The sequence below is a fragment of the Nipponia nippon genome, unplaced genomic scaffold (assembly GCF_047370975.1).
Source record: "Nipponia nippon isolate SJK-2023a ecotype South Korea unplaced genomic scaffold, ASM4737097v1 scaffold_8, whole genome shotgun sequence".
Classification (NCBI taxonomy): Eukaryota; Metazoa; Chordata; class Aves; order Pelecaniformes; family Threskiornithidae; genus Nipponia; species Nipponia nippon.
Genome location: NW_028262402.1, coordinates 23,448,768 through 23,468,267, shown reverse-complemented (window position 1 = coordinate 23,468,267; position 19,500 = coordinate 23,448,768). Strand labels below are relative to the sequence as shown.

Genomic DNA, 19,500 nt, shown 5'->3' with positions numbered 1-19,500 from the left:
ACAAGAGCTGGGCCCCACAAACTATTTGGTGCCCCTATGCTATGCAAGACAGAGAAAAGTTGTACTGGAAATCAACAATTGCTGGTTTTTTTGTGGCTGTTTGTAAGAAAAACACCCCCAAACCAAAACATCACCACCCCACCCCCCCAAACAACCTGAGTGCTTTACCTCTAGTTAGATTAGGATAAAATGAAGACAGGTTCCTTACATATCAAAATATCTCCCAACCACGCAAAGAGAGGTAGGATACAAAAAGCAGCATCTTTCAAAGACATCTCTGTAAGAAAGCCTTCTCTGCTGACTCACTGAGAGTGACACAATCACCACCTTGCACTATTGCCCTGAAAGAGGCATACAAGCACTAAAGTGGCTGTTATCCTTTCTAATGACAATGTAGTTGCCAGGGATGGGCCTACCTAAAACGTTCAGCACCTACTCGACTTTTAACTTCACTTGCATGGAAAGTATATCAAGCACCCGAAACATCTCCAGGATATACAGTTCAGATATGCTTGCTGTTACCAACACAGAACTAAAAGAGGTGAGTCACAGAAATTTAAATATATTTGCATCTTTTAATCTGAATCTAAAATCAATCTAAAAGAAAAAAATAAATGTTCTAAGAAAGGCCCCTCAGGGAACTATTTCTGCAGGAAAAAAAGCATCAGCAGAAGTTCCACTGGGCTGTTGTCCCAGAACAATTCTATTCAGACATGCACTCTGCTATTACAATTCAGTACCCTTTTCCCTTTTCTCCATTTTTACAGGGCTCAACAATTGGCAAGATGAGATCTGCTAGCTCCTCAAATCTCCCCAAGTCATTCTGCTCCATTTCCTATTCCAACCACAATATTCATCCACAGACAAGAACAGACCCTTTTTGCAACTGTTTCAATTATACTAGCCTGCTGCATACCTACCAACCGACAAAACAAGTTCATAACAATGTGAGGCAACCTTTTGTCTGCCTTTCACCCCAGTCCTAATTCAATTTTGCATCCCCAGTGAATTAACTTGACCACAGCCTGCATTGCAGGTTATTTATACACACTAACACAGGCAAAATCCAACTACGCTATACCATGTGAGCAACACTTAACATTGGCTCCAGCTGGACATAATAGTGCCGCTGTCAGAGAGATCTGCATTTCCTATTATTGGGACCAGTCTTTTATCTAGTCCTACATATTACCTGCAACTTGCAGGCCTAGGCCACAGAGACACTGATTTACTCCTTTCTAAAAACCAAAAATAAATGATGTCATAAGAGCAGCCATCATTAACTTGATCTGCAGCCAACTTCCTAATGTAAAAAAATTACTTAAAACAGATTATTCCTTCCTCAAGCAATGCTGAAAATGTTAACACGATTATTATAACACCTGTACTCATCTGACTAGCTCCCCAGTGGGTGGCTTCTATTATTGTCAAAGTGACTTAACCATTAACCCTGTTTAAAGATGATCAAGCTAATTGGGACAAATTCTGTCTTGGTTTCAGGCTGCAATACAGATCTAGGTAACAGAGTCAACCTCATGAAATGCTTTTGTTAACAGTCATCATTTTATGAAGAGTTCCTGAAGGCTGTAAAATTATCTTCTACAGAGATCTGCACTCGAATTTTAACTTCACTAATCATGACTTTGAGCTCCTGGGATAAGCAAAAAAAGGAGTAAATGAACCATCCTTCCAAAATTCAAATATTATCCTTCTGTATCTCTCAACACACCATTGCTACCAAAAGATTGCTAACACAAAGGAAAGACTAGGACAGCCACTGAAAATTATTCTCTACTTCTTAATCATTAATGGAACATTTTTTTAAAATGTAATAAAAAAGCAGCAGAATACATCACAAGATGTACTCTGCTTGTTGGATTAGTTTAAGCTAGCAGTAGCAAAAATAAAAGCTCAGTTAGTAAGTCTTCATTGCAGTTTTCCAGACAACCCTTTGACAAAAGGTAGTCTGAGAGCAGCTGGTCAAAATCTTTTGACAAGATTCTGATTCTGACCACAGAAGTGACTTGCTGAATCACAAAAATATTATTCACGCCTCTCTTTTTCTTCAATAAAGTATTTCTATGCTGATTACTTTTTTCTTTCAATTTCTTTCTGCCACTTTCTGAACTTATTTCTTATCTTTCACTTTTTGTCATTTCACCTTTTTTCTGGTGAGAAAGGAAAGCAGGGAAGATGGGAAATAAAAAATGCTACAAAAAAATTACTGATAATATCTGTCTCCCATACTTAGTTCACCAGTAACCCAAGCAAAACAGCAATAACAAAAACCCCTAAAAACCTCTCAAACTTTTGGAAAAAAGAGGGGTTTTTCCCTCTTCTAATACGCTCTCCATCCATCCTGGTTCCTTGAACACCTGCAGGTCTGAACCTTTTATTTATAGTCTCCTACATTCTCCTCTCATGTCAATGCAACTCATCCAGGAATTAAGATTTTTTTTCCCAAACACCAGTTCTTTTCTTACTTGGCAGGAATTGACACCCATAACATGCCTCACAAGCTACCACTTAAAAAGCCTCAACACTTGTTGTGATACCACACACCACCTCTTCTGTGAATCTGCATTTTGTCTGTTAACAGAGTCCCTTCCTCTGCTGCTTTCCAAGTATCTTCTGTATCTTCTGCATACTCCTCCAGCACAAGGGGATTAACAGCTTTCAAAGAAAGCATGGGAAAGAAAACAGTTGTCAGATTCTCCTTCCTGCAGATGCAGCTTAGTATCTGAAGGTACTTTTGGTGTCCTCTGTAGCAAGGACAAGAATAATTACTTTTACTATCATTACAGGTTCACATTTTAAGCTTAATCATGTGGTTTCACTGAAGTGCTCTACTAACGAGATAAAGGGGTGTTTTTCAGGAGCATGGATGGAATTAGATGATCCTTTTCCCACTGGCTACCAATAGAAGCTCTGCCTTTGAAAATCTTCTACAATTTAAATCTTTGCTAAGCAGTAAAGCCAGCACTGACATATTCCAAGTCAACTGGTGACAGGACAAATTAACGTAGTATGAACTGGTGAGGATCTAAAGCAGGCCACTTCCTACAACACCACGTTTACTCTTCTTTTTGATGCAACTTCTCATTTTTCTTAATGATCAAATGAAGCTGCTTTTTGGACAAGCTGCCTGCTGTAACTTTTCTTTATAATAAAAATATTAAGTGGCACCTTAGACAATTGAATTCTTGCTCTGAGGCACCTCTTACCATTAGAGTCCTCCACTTCTTCAGCAGGAGTGTGGTTCTTGGAGGTGTGGTGGGCGTGTGAGGCTGCAAGGTTGACAATGCGGGGTCTTGGTAGTGTCAGTGCTTTCCCATGCACTTTCAAGGAGTGCTCTTTCAGCTGGCTGATTGTCATGGTGGAAAATGAGCAGGAGGAACATTTGTAGGCATGTTCACCTGGGTGAGCGAAATACAGGCAAGTCATCAGCTCACAAAAGAAACAAAATGGGGCCCCCATACTTCTCTGACTGAACTCGGCAGTAAAATTCCCATGGACTCTTCAGTGAAAGACTGATCCCAAAGAGAACAAGCTATCTGCATCTCCTTGTTGGAGCAGTCTGGAGTCTGCAGGTACAGACACCCAATTTGGACCAAAGTAACGCTTTCTGACAACTGCAGATCCTTGTAAAGTGGCCGATGCCAAAAAACAGCATGCCTGTGTTGCATGGTATGAGAAGAAAACAGACTCTGGGATGAAAATGGAGTCACTTATCTATAGCATTTCCAAATTTCTTTGGGAGCACAGCAGCTAGAGAGGGTGAAGTAATCTGTTTCTGCATGCAGCACATCCAGCGTCATTATTAATGAAGCAAGAAGGACACTACAAAATGCTAACAAAGGTCCCTCCAAAAAAAAGGGGGGGGGGGGGGCGACTTTGCATTTGGGGAAAGTCACATTTTCCTTATGAAAAATCTGCCATTAGGCAGGAGTAACCTTCATAGAACTGGTAATCAAGTCAAGGTTGGTTTACTACAAGAAGTGTACATGGCAATACCAAGAACAGTGCATATCTGTAAGGCTATGTGAAAGTGTTATGAAAAAGCACTAAAAAGAAGTGAAAGAACGGAAGTAATGAACAGTAGTGAATTTAATTTTTAATACATTCCGAGCCACAGAGACAGCAAACAAGGGGAAACAAATCCTGAGACAAGATTTGTTTTGCATTAAGCATGGAGGCAACTGGAACACAAAGTGAAACTGTCCCAACACAAACAATGTGATATTATACAGGTGCCAAGTTATTGTTTTGGAAGTGCCACTTCCATGTACAAGAGTAACACTGGCCACATATGAGTTGTACATAAAGTGCCAAAACTAATATAGGAGTGAAATATTCATGAACAGTAACAGAAGAACAAGAGTTCTGGTAATGAACGAAGCAGAACATGTTTTCCATCTCTCAACAAATTTAGCAAACAAGGTTCTCAAGCAGCATTGTTTCCAACACCGGAAATAAGTGAACCAAAAGAGAATGTGAAAACACACGTATTTCAGCAAGTCAGAGTAAGCACACCTGAAAAGATTAGCAACCATCCTACAAAAAAATAACTCCCGCCCTTCTCTTCCAGAAAAACTATGCTAATCATGGGGACAAAATACAAACTCTTAAAAAGCCTCTTTTGGTATATCTGAAAAAGAACAGATCACTTAAGAGTCTGAAACGGTGAAATAAGAAATTGTCCCACATGCTTTTTCAAATGGCATTCCTCACCTGCATATTATATCAGTTATATATTACCTTTTTACAAATAGAAAGAAAACATTTTTTGTATAGGACGTGCAATAAGTTGCTCAATGGAACAGAATAATGTAAGGACAAAAGAAACTCCAAGGTATAAGATACCAGTGAGATACAGATATAGACCTTCATGGTTTGTCAGTACAAGAGATTCCTCGATGACAGTAGGCACCAACCATTAACTTAAAAGCACCACAAGACATTAAAGCAAATAGAGGACGATTACATATTAAGCAGTCTAGACACAACTAATAAATATACCCACTATTCAGCTGTAACAGTTGAGGCGGACATTAGCATAAAAGGACATGTTTGATGGCAGAGAAAAGACTACAGTTTGGCTTTACAGAAGCCTTCTGCACTTTTTTGACTGATAGTTTTGCATTTCATAAAATGATTATATTAATACACATACAAATAAATAAATCTAAAAATGTATGTAGTGGGTCTTAACATGGTATGTACTCAAAGCATTATGTTCTAGATTACAGAGAAACTGAGCAGGGCCAATACTCTGTCTTACAATCATCCATCTGTGCATGCGGCGCATCTGGTGTCATTACTAATGAGGCAAGGACACTAAAAATGCTAACAAAGGCCCCTCAAAAATATAAGCAAAAAAAAAAAAGAACAGGTGAAAAAGTTCAGATGAAAACAACAGACAACCCATTTAGAGACACTGTACACTGTTCTGCTCCATGGCAAAGGAGATGGCACAAACTGGATGAAAAACAAATGCCAGGAACACTGACTGGTACCAGCTGTTAGTCAAGAATGCATTTTATAGTCCACTGAATTTTGACCCATCCCCAGAAAATGAGGGAGAGAGGCAGACTGAGTAAAAAAGACTTCAGGATTCAGGATTTTACTGAATTTTAAAGATCTCCAGGAGGCTTCAAAAAAATTCAGGGGGATTGAAATTTCCACTTCTAAATAAACTGATAATGAGTTGATTGACAAGAGACAAAAAAATGGTAACAAAAGAGAGGTTCAGAGAACCACTGTGTTATTGAAAAACTGGGGAGTCTGTGGAAAAGTCTTAATAACATGTTTATTCAGTAGTATATATTCCTGAAGGTTTGACTCAAAACACAACAAAGCAAAGCTCTGACTCTCTGACTGAAAAACATACAAGCAATTTTTCTATGATGTGAATATTTGTTTGGTTGAAATGGACAGAGGCAGAAACAGATCATAAACCTTTGGAAATCCCATTCCACAAATCATTGTGCAAGCACTATATAGGCAACCATGAAACTGTGTTCATTTACGATGCAAAACGTGGTCCTTCAAGGAGTGTCCACTAATCAAGTTCAAGACCATGAATTCATAATAAATAAATCAATGACTTACATGAAAAGGGGTGTGAAGTAAACATTACTTGCATGCTAACTTTGGGTCTAAAAATCTGGCAGGTTCAAACAAGGTAACACAAAGTAGTCCAACTGTACAGTAGCATAAAGAAAACATTTTATGGTTGGCAAAGATAAAAGAACCATGTCAGCTCCGTACAGGACATGGGACTCTGTAAACTAGAACTGCTGCATACAGTTGGATTTCCTAGAAGGGACAGAATGCCATGGTCCCATACAACAGGAGGCTGGTGAAAGTTAAGATAATCCACACTACCCATCTAAGTACAGAAGAGGGTCCTGGCACAAGCTCTGTGAAATCCAAAATCAATACAGGAAACTAAGTGCAAGCAACCATCAATCCCTCCTACATTTTTGTAGATGAAAAGTGCCTTTGGATCAATGGTGACAATGATATTTTTTTTTTTTTAAATCAGCAGACAGCTATAAATTCCTCCTGCCTTTTCTCCCCAGTTTCCCATCTTCCTCCTCCACCCCAACTTGAGTATATGACATCGTGTAAACAAATAATAAAGAGAGGAACATAGGCCTAGCCCTTTTGTCACCTGTTGCGGGAGTTTATATGTGTAAGTTTTTAACAACTGGGCTAGTTTGCAGTTTTTTAGATTGGTCAATATTCTGTTATTTGCATCAGAGTGCATGTTTGGACTGTGGTTTGAGGGTTGATTTTTTTGTCCTTTTAACCACAAAGATGCAACTGTAACCAATGGAGCCAGTGGTTTTTGACTCCAGTCTTCTGATAAACTTTCAATGCATGATATGTGATGGTGCCAAGAGCGTAGGGCCAAGGAATAAAGATGAGGAAATTCTGAGTCTCACACTTTTTAATACTCAAAGGTGCAACACTTTGAGGTCACCTATCCTGTATGACACATCACCTTCCCAATTCCTGTTCATCAGAAGCATGTCTGCTTGCTTGCTTGTATGGATTCCGTACTGCAATACAGAGATTTGCAAGACAAATTTCCATGTACAATAATGGAATCGTGCCATTCTCAGTCTGCTGCACACAGACCTGACTCCCAAAGTTCGCAGTGTTTGGTTTTAACATGAAAGTCACCTAAGACTCTACCAAAACCAAAGTGTAATCCACAGTCCTTTTCCCCAAGTCACCTAAAGCACAAACATAAATACACACATAGTGGAGCAAAGCTCACTACCAATCTGTTAAGGCACCAATGGTATAAGCAGACTGATTAAATTCTCTTGGAAACAAGCAGAAATAATAATAAGAAAAAAAAAATCATGCATATGAAAGCAAATAGAAGAAAATGAAGAAGTTCTTGAAGTACTCATCATTTTAAATTCTTGTCCTTCCAAAAACATTATACAAACTCCCAATGATTCCTGACTTGCCTTTGAAAATCTTACCCAAATTTGGTGACAAAACACGTTGTTCAAACCAGCATCTCTGATCAGCAACAAGAATACATCGGCCATTTCAGCTGCTGCACTGCAAAACTGAGAGAGAGAACTTACCAGCATGAGCCTTCAGTATATGAGTTTTCAGGCGGCTATTATAAGAGGACTTGAATGGGCACAGTTTGCAACGGAACGGCTTATGGTGTCCATGATGAGTCTGCATATGACGATCCAGACTTGAAGAGAGAAAGACAGAAAAGGCAAACACAAAAGAGTAAATAATTTCAACTATTCCTTCAGATGCAAATCAAAACACTTAACAGCAATAATAAATTAAATAAGAGGCAGACTAGGCTCAACTATCCTTTCTCATGCTCTCTCTTAAAATACAATAGGTCTGCTTACAGAACAAACTAGAATCTAATCTGAGGAAAAGGAGCAGAGCTGACACCAATTCTGTTATGCAGAAAGCAAGCCACTTAAATAAACTTCTAGGGCAAGATTACTAGAAATTAAATTATACCTGAACCAGACTTAGAGGACCAGTTGAAGAAACAAGAAACAGACAAGAACAATAAAATTATCATTACAGAATTTTTCTCCTGGCAAACATTTTCATGAAAATATGCCCCCTTTTGTCCTGTTGATGCAGGGGGCGGGTGGGAAGTATTTTTGTCCAGCTTTACTGAGGAAGCCTTCTTTTGGTTACAGCAGCAAAAGCAGATTAGAGATCCTGCTCTGGGGAGGGTGCCAGCAGGCTGCAGTTGATGAGTTCCAGGATTAAAAGGCAGCAGAGTTTCAAAAGTAACAGTGTGGGAGATTCTGCATGAAGCTCAACAAGAGAAGAAGGGGTGGCAAAGACCGGCCTGTACTTTCTTCAGGGAAACTGGAAGCTACCGACAGCCTGAATACTGGGGGGTGATCAGAACCTGCTCTCTCTCCACAGTTTCTCATAACAGCTCAGTAAAGTCTGAAAGGGAAAAAAGGATGTTTTCCACATTTTCTAACAGAAGATCAAATTAATTCTATCTGAGTGAGTCCTGCAGAGCTCGGCAGTTCCTACACTGTGGCTAACAGCCATGAATTCAGAGTCTCCAGGTGCCAGGCAGGTAGTTTCAACTTGGGTTGTAAACATTTCCAGTACAGCCCCTTCTTTGGACACATTCATGCTCTATGATGCAGTCTTAGTTTGAGCTATCTTATGCATGGTGATGGAACAGCAACAGGGCAGATACAGGACACTGGAGGAGTGGCAATTTGCCAAAATTACCCCCCACCTGCCACCTTAATTCTAGATGTATTTCAGCATATTTCCTTTTATTTTTCCTAAGTTCTCCTGTTGTTTTTTTACTGAATATTAACACATAGATCAAGTGGCAGTTGTTCCAGCCCTCTCACACTACACAAGATTGTCACGGGATCTTTAGTCCCACACTGACAAGAGCTTGAGCCAGAAAATCCCTGTTTACAAGAGCTAACACTGAAGTCTGTGTATCCAAAGATCTGATGACTGCAAAAAAATAAAAAATGAACTTATGTCTCCTCTCAGGGCCACTTCGTACAAATACAATTTAATAGAAATCTGGGATGGAGTTTGTGGCAAGATAAAATGTACAGCTTTGAGAGAAATGGGAAAAAAGTCTCCCAAATGAGTAAGACATTTGACACTTGCAGTGAATACTTCATAGAACAAAACTTGTTTTAAATAGTTGACAGGGAGTGAGTTTACTTAACAATGAAAGTAGATTGCCAAAGACGTATATAATACATATCAAGCTATTCTAAATATATGCCTTAAGGTATTCTACACAGCAATAATTAAAACTATATTCACAACCACATACTTTGTCAGTAAAATTCTTCTGAAGGCAGGTTTTTAAGTTTTGGTCAGATTTGGGAGAACAGTGGGCTGTTTAAACATTTGGTTTGGTTTATTTCACAGACTTTATCTCCCAAGGGAGTAACTGCATCAGAAACAAAAATAAAAGACGAAGCAGACAACTTCAACAACAGCGACAACTTCTATTATCAAGTTAGGTGATACCTGTAGAGTTCTTCCCTGCCATCCACCACTTTCTGACTTACCTGGTCCTTCTACTTGGAGGGCACGATTTTATTTGCTTCCAAGGTAGGAAACAGAGTGACTAGAGACCAAACTCAACAAAAGTCTGATTTTGGAAGCAAACCAGTTTACTAAGCGAATAGCAGGTTCTGTGAGCTTTGTGAGGTAGGGGCGTCCCCGACTATCAGCCTTGCCAAAGCAGGGTGGGATATACCCAGCAGTACCCATCCTTCCCCCAGTTCCTTTCCTTACTGTTGGCTGCTCAATCCTATGGCCCTTTTCAGCAAGGCAGACCAAACTGTGACACCAATTTGCAATGCTGTGACACTAGTGGAAATCTTGCTTTTTAACATCAGGAGTTAAAAAATGCTTTTTTATCATACTTTCTCTCCCACATGCATTTGATTGCAAAATAGTGACCTCTTCACCAAATTTAAAAGCGCTACTGACAGTGCTATGAATGCCTACATCAAATAAGCACCTGGATCTCTCTTCTGTTAAAACGGTAAATAAGCAGCTCTCTCCCCAGAAATTAGAGAAAACATGTACCTGTGAGTCAGTCCAAGATGCCAGTGGAAAATATCCCACAAACCCCATTTTTTCGGGGCATGCCATATATACATGGTTATGATCAAAATGAATTTAAAAACTACCCAGCTTAAAGCAAAGTCAGACTTAGGGAAACAAATCATAAGAAGTGTGATTATTAATGACAACTATGTATTTTTCACATGCTACATCAGACAAGGAAACAGGCTGAGGGAGTCACTAGTATACCACACTGGTGTGAACTTCAAGTATTTGTAGACTGAAATTGTGTACCATAATTAAGAAAAGAAAAAAATCTAAGGTAAGTTTATGAAAACTCAGTCATCAAAGAGTTGTAGTAATTATAAACAAGGTAGCCATGTGCAGCAGAAGTTCCATATATATGAAAGGTTAACAAGGAAAATACTTTTCTCTCCTCTTCTTGGCTTGTTAAGTCTCATGCATTTGACAAGGTTGCATAAGTGGTGGGCTTCACTGTTTGCCTACTGAAAGAAGTCCTATTCTTTTGCTTGCATGATTTTCCCCTACATGCAAAAAAAAAAAGGACTTAAATAAATTCAAGAAGATATAAAGATGCAACCTTTTATAAACAGCCACTCATAACGGCCAAAGATTTTACAGCATGGAAGATACCTAAATGCTGAGGAAGGTGTTGCTCAAGAACAAGTCGAGTCACTGTTCTTCACTGTCAACCTACAAAACAGTAGTGCTAGTTTGTGCTTCTTTTGAAAACAAAAATAAAAGCCACAACTTACTTGTGCCTGAAAGCAGAGACAAAGGAGCAATACTGGCAGCTGTACTTGTCTTCCCGGGTAAACATGGCCAGAGCCAAGTGACTCCTCTCATGAGATCGCAGACCCTGCATAGACATCAAAACCCGGTCACACTGGCTGCAGTGGTAGCCCCCAGGCCTGGTTTCATCTTCCAAGGATGCTCCAGATTCAGCTTCTGTAAATTCCATAATGCCAGGGTCTTTGGCTCCCTCACAACCCTCCATCAAAGTTGTGTTTGAAGGATCTTCAGCTTCCTGCTAAAAAACACATACCCCCCCAAAGCCATCAATTCTCTCTCCCTTCTGCCCCTCAGTCTTTCCCATGTGTTCTTTATAATGCCTAGGTTTCCCACTGCATTAGTTTTCTAAATATATCCCTACACAAACTCCACATCAATGGCTTTCTGAAAAAAGGGCCTACTCTTGGTAGGGAAAAACCTAATCGTAACTATTATATGCATACATGCATATGTAAGAAAAGAATCTCACTCCTTGATCAAATTTGTGTCAGATAATGCAAAAAGACAAGAAACCGAATCAACTATCTTTCAATAGTCTTGATATGAATCTCCTAAACTTGACCAGATAAACATTACTAAGGTATAGAGCAAGTCTATTTTAGTTTATTTTGCTCTAGCTTACAGTGTAGCTACTCTGCAGACCAATACAGTAGTCTAGTCTACAGCAGACTTTGTCCACCAGTACCAAATCCAGAAGAACTAGTACTCTAAAACCCTACAATCCTCTTTAAAAATGAAAAGCAAACAAAAAAAGTCTTTTTTTATTCCCTTTCCCCTCTCCTTTCCCCTCTCCTTTCCCCTCTCCTTTCGCCTCTCCTTTCCCCTCTCCTCTCCTCTCCTCCCCTCTCCTCTCCTCTCCTCTCCTCTCCTCTCCTCTCCTCTCCTCTCCTCTCCTCTCCTCTCCTCTCCTCTCCTCTCCTCTCCTCTCCTCTCCCTTTCCTTTCCCTTTCCTTTCCCTTTCCTTTCCCTTTCCTTTCTCCTTTCCCTTTTCTAACCAGAGCATGCATTTTTGCAGCAACTTTAATAACTTATGAGAGCACTTTCAGCACATTCTTTCAGCCATGGATTTCAGCTTTTGTTCCCTGCTGCAAAATTTCTATTTACTCAAAACAAAGCACTGACCCTACATAAACTTCACTTTAGAAGCAAGGAGCAGAGGAAATGGTCTGCTAGGAGGGAAGCATCTGTATTTGTCAGTAGTACTAGGTAAGGTAAAGGAAGGTCAGTGGTAGGGCAATGAAAGCTCTCTCAGGTAGCATGAGTTAGGCTATGAAGGACTCGGCTTCCTCACAACAAGCAGACAATGTCACGAAAGAAGCACCCTTAGTGAGGCAGCAGGAGTCTTTGCCAAGAGCTCACTGCAGCACGAAGAGGAATACGCAGCTAGTTCCCACAGCCTTGTTGCACTTTCACTACCCCCGGTGATATCCTGGAAATCGGGCTGTGGAGCAATGGCCTATCCTTGGAGATATCCTAGAAGGCATCCCCTTTCAGAGGGAGAAAGGAACAACACATTTACACCTAATCACCTGAATGGGACCACTGGCCCAGCTGGCCACTGAATGTTTTGTTTGGAGCCAGCCTGCAAATTTCAAGTGGAATGGTGTACCACAAGCAACTTCGCACATTGGCATGTGCACACTTCGTCTTCTTAAAAAAAAAAAAAAAGAGAAAAAAAAAGAAAATAGAAAACAAGCAGCTCTTTTAAGGCTTAACTAAGCAGAAAAGTAGCCCAGAATAGCTGAGAGAAAGCCTCCTGCTCATAAACCAAGTCTTTCGGTCATCAACGACATCAACTCCTTTGTGGCTGAGAAGAAATGAGAATTAAATAGTCTTCGTGCCCCTGGATCAAGAGTGGAAAAAAGTTAAAACATCTTAAAATAAACCAAATGCACTTCAGAAACGTAGTGTTAGATTAAAATATCATGCTGAACTGGAATACCCAGTTCAAATCCCATTCAACTTCACAAGAGCCCTCCATAGGTTTTCAACAAGTCCTTTATTTTAAACAATGCAAGAAGTTGCAGTCACCTTCAGTCACAATTTAAAAATTCTTACCTTTACTGTAGCTGACACAGAAGAGACGTTCCCATACTGGACATGCTTGCGGAGGTGATTACAGATGGCTCGAAGTGTTGGATGGACTTCCACGCAAAATTTGCATTTGTAGCCAACCACCTTCCTCTCCTTAAGTTTTGAAACATCTTCCAAGTGTCCAAAGGCCTGTTTGAGTACACAAGCAGAAATTACTGAAGTATGCTTTGTTATCTCATTTTTAGGAATGCAGACCAGATTTTACACCTGAAGGGAAATTATGCTTGATGTACACATGTCCTGTTTTGCCAAACTGCAAGGTCAATTTTTGTTGACATCTATTAATGCCTCCAGAACAAGCAGACAAGACATCTGTGCAAAAGGCAACCTTCAGTTTCTGCATAACAGTGGTCCTCTAGAATACCATTCAGTCTGGCCTGAAACTGTGCTCTTCCATGACACCACGACTTCCCCAATAGCTGTGAGGAGATTTTCCACAGCAAGTATATTTCAGACTCAAGCAGAAGTAAGGGGGTAAACTGGCAAGAAAAGGAGCACAATTTGGTCTTCTGCTTATGAGGCACTTGCCCAAAGTTTCAGTCACCAGACAGATTCATCTCATGTTAATATTGAGTGCTTAATCAAGTAAAGTACTGAGAGAGAGAGAGAAGGTTGAGAAGGAAACTGATTCAGAGGTACACTGAAGAGCGGGATGGGACATTTTGGAAAGTATCTGGAACAAAGTGCAGTCTTGCCACAAAAGAACAAGTAACTGTCAGATACTTGGCCTTCCAGAAGGGTAGGAGGAAGGAAAGAGGATAAAGAAAATACTGAAGAAAGCTGTAGGAAGGAGCAGGGCTTCCTATAAAACCTAGGGAGATGTGGAGGATGGATGAGGAAATTAAAGCAGAATGTGTAATTGACTTATGGAGCTCACTAGCACGCTGAGTCATTCATTAGCCGGTGGTCATTTGGCTGTTAAAGAGAACATGCAAGTGGGCATTAGTGGGCTCCCTGGCAGGGAGCAGGGAAAGAGACCAGACAGACAAATCCTTACCCTCTCTTGTTTAAAATCCGCAAAAGCACCATCTGCATATTTCTGCTTGCTCAAAAGCTGCTTCCTCCTCTCCTGACGTTTGGCACGCTTCTGGAATTCCTCGTTGTGACCATTCAAGTGTGCGGTCAGCTCTGCCGTGCTATGCAATTTTGTATCACAGTGCTTGCACTGGTAGACAGGGTTCTGAGAGCGGGTGCCGCTTCCCAGTATAGCAAAATCCCTCTTCAAATCCTTGCTGTGGTGGTCGGTGTAATGCATGCACAGCAGCTCTGCTGTGCTGAAGGACAGCTTGAAACATTTTATGCACCTGAAGGGAAGCCATTCAATTTCTTGAGTCTCAGCCTCCACCTCAGGCTTTTCAAAGTCATTCCTCTCCTCAGCTGGAGTTGGTTTTTCATGCTCATCGGCATACACCGCAGTGAAGTAACCCCCCAGCTTGCTCGCATGCTGCTTCTTAGGGAAAACACCAGGGTGACGCTTCATGTAGTGGGACACAATACCCTTTTTGCTGAAGGACTGGAAAGAACAAAGCGAGCATTTCTTCTTCTCTACAGCCCTCCTCAGCTCCTCACTTAACTGAGGAGTGTCATCCTTGGGAGGTGATGGAATGATCACTTTATTGGGTTTGTCGCTTACCGTCCTGGAGGCTGCTAAGCAGTGAGTGTAGTAAGCATCAATGTCATGTCTTTTCTGGTAGTGTGCCGCAAGCCCTTTGCGGATAGGGTTGGTGTACGAACACAAGGCACATTTGAAGAGGTTGTTCTTGCCCTCTGGCTGCGCCCGGACGTTGTTATGTTTGATGCGGTAGTGCCTAGCTATCCCCTTCCGGGTCGAACAGAAGTATTTGCAGAGCTGACACCGGAAAACTGTGTGAGACACTAAATGAGAACTGGAGAAATGAGGTGCTGGCACAGAGACTTCTCCAACATCCTCAGCAGCAATTTCTGGGGAGGCCTTGATTTCAGTCACCATGTCTGGCTCCACTGAGGCAGACACCTTTGGTGGTGACTGGGCAAAAACATCAAATTCAGGTTGATTGTGGTATTTCTCATAGTGAATTTTCAGCTTCTCAAGTGTTCCATGGGTGTAAGGGCAGAGTTTGCACCGATAAGCACCATAGCCTTGCTTGAAAATCCTACTTGTCTCTTCCACATCATTCTGAGCAATATCATTTGACTGTTCCACATCATGCACAAAGTCTTCAGCAGTGACCTTTACTGATGGGTGTCGTTTCTGGTAGTGTGTGAGAACGCCATGAATACGTGTGTTAATGTATGGGCAATGTCTGCACTTATATACAGCCCCTGGGTTAATGTCTATATCCTGAGCAAAGTCCGCAGCTTTCACTTTCATGCCAGGATGCTTTTTGCCATAATGTGTCAGGAGGCCATGCAAGTTGTTGTACTCAGACTGGCAAACTGTACACTGATACGGAGTGGAGGAGATGGCAGGGTTTGCAGAAGCCAGCTGGACAGTTTTTTCCTGGGAAAGGCTGGGATCCTCTGCACACTCTGCATCCTGATCCATCTGTGATGTGGTTATCTGGTCTTCAGAATCCATCCTGGCCCCAGCTTCATCAGGCTGCGGGATGGATTTCTCAGCAGCATCTTTCTCCTTTATAATATCTAACAACACAGACTCATCTCCATTCATGGCCCAAGGGTGAAATGCTTGGTAGTGGTTAGTAATATCCCAAATGGAAGATGCTTCAAAAATGCAGTCTCTGCATTTATAGGTCTTTATCTCTGTTGGCATCACTAGGGCAGGAGGGGAAGGATCAGGACCTGCCCAGAGTTTAGTTGCCATATATGTATAGTCAACATAATGCTCAGGATGTCTCCTTTGATAATGCACAAGCAAACCACTTGGCTCTGTGTGTGAATAAATGCACCATTCACAGTGATAACCAGCTTCTATCAAGCCATCCAAAAATGCCCATCTCAGAATTGATGTGACTGTGGCCTTCAGATTCGGGTGGTCTTTCTTAATATGCTTCCTCAACGCATAGAAGTAAGGTGACGTGTAGCTACACTGTCTGCATTTGAGGGCTCTCAGCTTTGACTTGTCCCGTTCAGTGCTGGAGGTGTGAGCAGGCATGCTGCCGGTTGATTTCTTCTGGCTGCGATCGCAAAGGCTCCTAATGGTGGCTGTATGTTGCCTAATCACATCTGCGTTAGCTTTGAAGTCACGATGCTTCTTTTGATAATGAATAAGCACGCCTTTCACGGTCCGATTTCCATAATCACAGTGTTGGCAGAAGAACATTTCATTCTCAGGAGGATTTACAGAGGTCTCGGATCCACCCCGGCTCAACTGCTGCATTGACACTGGTGGCCTCTGAATACCAGGTGGCAACTCACCAGCCCTCATCATCGCTGCGGTGGGGGGTGCCTGTCTGATATATTTGGCAGTGACCTTTATCTCTGGGTGCCTTTTCTGGTAGTGGACAAGCACTCCAACAACTGAGCGGTTGCTGTATGAACAGTGTTTGCAATAATAGAGTTCAGTAGCGAGGTCTGGGGGTGGTGGTGGGGGAGGTGGAGGTTGAGAAGACAAGCTGGACAATTTTGGGGAGACAGGCGTCCCCAACTCAAAAGACATCTGAGCCAGGGCAGAGCCCCTATCAACAGAGACTACACGCATGGTCTTCTGAATCCTGAAATACGATGCTTTTTCTTCGGGGTGCTTTTTCTGGTAATGCACTAGAACAGAATGCATGTTAGGGCTTGCAAATGAACACACATCACAGTCATAAACAACCACAGTATTGACTGAAGGTTCCTTCTGATTTTCACATTCAGGACTAAAACTCTTGGCGGCACTTTTGTTAAAACCAGCTGGCACACCAGCCCCGCGAGCCACGGGGGTGGAGGTTGCCATAGTTTTTGGAGCAGAATTCAAGATCTCTCTCAGTGTCTGAGACTCTGTGTTCAGCCCTTCTTGCTGCTCAACAACGTAGCTTGAAAATATCATTGCATTGTTAATTTTCACTGTGGGATGCATTCTTTGGTAATGTGGCATCAGGCTTCTAACATTCGGGCTTGTATAAGAGCAAAAGCGGCAGCGGTAGATTAGATCAGAATGATCAAAGTTCAGTACATTCATAGCTTCAGGGTGATGCTCTCCATAATGCTGCTGCAGGTCTTCAAAGTTTGTGTAGTCAATGTAGCACTCAAGACAACGGTATACTGCACTGTGATCATTGGGATCCAGGATATATCTAAAGCTGAATTTAATATAGGGATGCATTCGCTGGTAGTGGGTGCTAACACTCCTGGCAGATTTGTTGCTGAAATCACAGTGTTTACAATAGTAAAGCCTGCCAGAGTCAGTAAACTCTGAATTCTCATTGTTCTGATCAGTACCGTAGATGTTTGACTGGCTCCCCAGAACAGAGGCATTAGGGCTCTGATGGTCCTTCATGCTGACAGAAGAATAATAGTCTTCTTCATCTTCAGATAAAGTCAGCTCAATCTCTGCTCCATTGGTGGAATTGTAGTCATGCTGCATGCTTCTGAAGTTTGTCTCCTTCTGAGAATCATTAGCCTCTCTGCCCCACATTTGCTGGGGTGCATAAGAACTGGAAACCTCTATCATTGGTTCTGTTTGCTCTTCTTCTCTGTCTAACTCCACTTCTATCTCCACCTCATTGTCCTCCTCCTCTTCTTCATCATCCTCTACGTTAATCACAGCATCTTCTTGCTGTTTGTTTTGGTTGATTTTGCTCTGCAGGTTGCTCGCTATTTCATCAATTCTAGTTCTCTTTTTCACTGGAGAGAGATCTAAAGGGAAGTCATTTGACACCTTCCGAGGGGCCTTTGCAACAAAGTTATTTTTAGATGAGAGCCCAAGGATGGAGGTCTGGCTCTTCTTCACTGTGCTGGCAGAGGGGTGAGCATCTGCCTCACTCTCTTGCGGTGTGTTTGATGGTGGTCCATCATATTTTGGCAAGTTGTCACAGAATGAATGCTTGTGCTGCTGATGAACTCTCAGGCCTTTCAAAGTTGTGGTGGAATAGTTGCACATTGTGCACTTGTATGGATGTTGTGAATGGGGCTGGGGTGACTGCTGTTGTTGCTGTTGCTGCTGTGGCTGCACTGGTTCCATCATCCCAGCTGACTTCCTGCCATTTATATTTCCACTCTCATAAGACACTGTGCTGTCGTTCAAAGAAGAGGCGATGCTTTCCGTTTGAGAGTTCATAGTGTCCCAGTCTGATGTTGTTCCTGTGTGACACTGCTTGTGAGCACCAAGCTTTAATGAACTCTTGCAGGTGAAAGGGCACTCATCACACTTGTACACAGCTGTTTTCCCAGACAGGTGGATGTTCTCAATGTGACGGGAAATGCTTCGGCGGTGCATCGTCAGGAAAGGGCAAAAAGGACACTGGAACCTGTTCATATACCTTCTAAAGGGAATTCCCTTTGTTTCCAATAATTTGTTGCCATCAGATCCCATCAGCTGCTCTGCAGACATTCCTGAGGTCTGGTGATCCATGGAGTTCAAGCCATTCTCGCTGTCCATTTCATTTAGCTCTTCATCTGAGCTGGAGTCATTTAGCATACTGCTTGTTTCCAGGTCAGCAGAAGAATTCGTCATATCAGCAATTCCATAGCGGGATCTGTCAGACAAATTAACCATGCCCGAGTTGTGAGGTGACTTAGGCTTCATTTGAGGGTAAGACACAGAAGAAAACTTGGAAGATGTAGAAGAGTTGGGCCTGATAAGGGAATTGCCCATAGAGCTCCTGAAGTTTGAAACGTTAGCATTCGACATCTCACGTCCTGTTGTATTCATGGAGATATAATTAGAGTTTGGAGAGGCATTCTGGGTACTCTTACTCTGTACATCAGGGGCACCAGTTCCATCCTGTTGCTGCCTCAGGCTTGACAGTATTTTTACCATACTGCGGTGCTTCTTCATCATGTGGTCACACCAGCGCTCCCTTCGAGGTGTCTGGTAGCTGCACCATTCACAGCAAAAGTTTCCCCTAGACTTTGTCAGGGGCTTGACCATGGATTCCAAAATACTCCGCTCCACCACCTCTGCAGGCAGCTCCTTGCAGGGTTCCTGCACTGGCACAGAAGCAGACGTTGATTCAGACATAGCAGCAGCAGCAGTAGGAGGAGTTGAACTCTCTTTCAGGTTGTTTTTGTGATACATTTTCTGGTGCTTAATAATCCTTGCACGCCTGGGTGACTTGTAGGTGCAGAACTGGCAACTGAAAACTTTGCCAAAGCCTTCATGCATCATGATGTTGTAACTTAGGGAACTAGCAGTTGGTGGACCCACTGAGCTCCCCCCAGCCTGCGCTCCATGAACCTTGCGTGTGTGCTCTATGAGGAGGTTTTTGGAACGGAAGTAACGCACACAGAACTTGCACTGGAAAAACTTGTTGGTTGGTTTAGGATTTGGAGCCATGTGCTGACCATAGAAAGTCTGGCTCTGGCCATAGTAACTTCCAGTCCCCATCTGACTTGTTGCATTTTGCCCTAAAATGAGAATTAAGGTGT

The 19,500-nt window shown here is 42.0% G+C and overlaps 1 protein-coding gene across 6 annotated transcripts in view; it reads right to left on the bottom strand.

Annotated features, from left to right (window-relative positions):
• ZNF462 (zinc finger protein 462) overlaps positions 1–19,500 on the bottom strand; it is a 90,331-nt gene that overhangs the window by 29,665 nt on the left and 41,166 nt on the right. For 4 of the 6 annotated variants that reach the window (XM_087742378.1, XM_087742375.1, XM_087742376.1 and 1 more), the window contains exons 3-7: positions 13,988–19,479; positions 12,955–13,119; positions 10,860–11,134; positions 7,611–7,729; positions 3,225–3,416 (exon numbers count right to left, since the gene is read on the bottom strand). In XM_087742378.1, the coding sequence (XP_087598504.1) occupies positions 3,225–3,416; positions 7,611–7,729; positions 10,860–11,134; positions 12,955–13,119; positions 13,988–19,479 (6,243 nt within the window). The remainder of the gene's footprint in view (positions 1–3,224; positions 3,417–7,610; positions 7,730–10,859; positions 11,135–12,954; positions 13,120–13,987; positions 19,480–19,500) is intronic. The other 2 variants (XM_087742379.1, XM_087742380.1) reach the window with 2 other exon arrangements.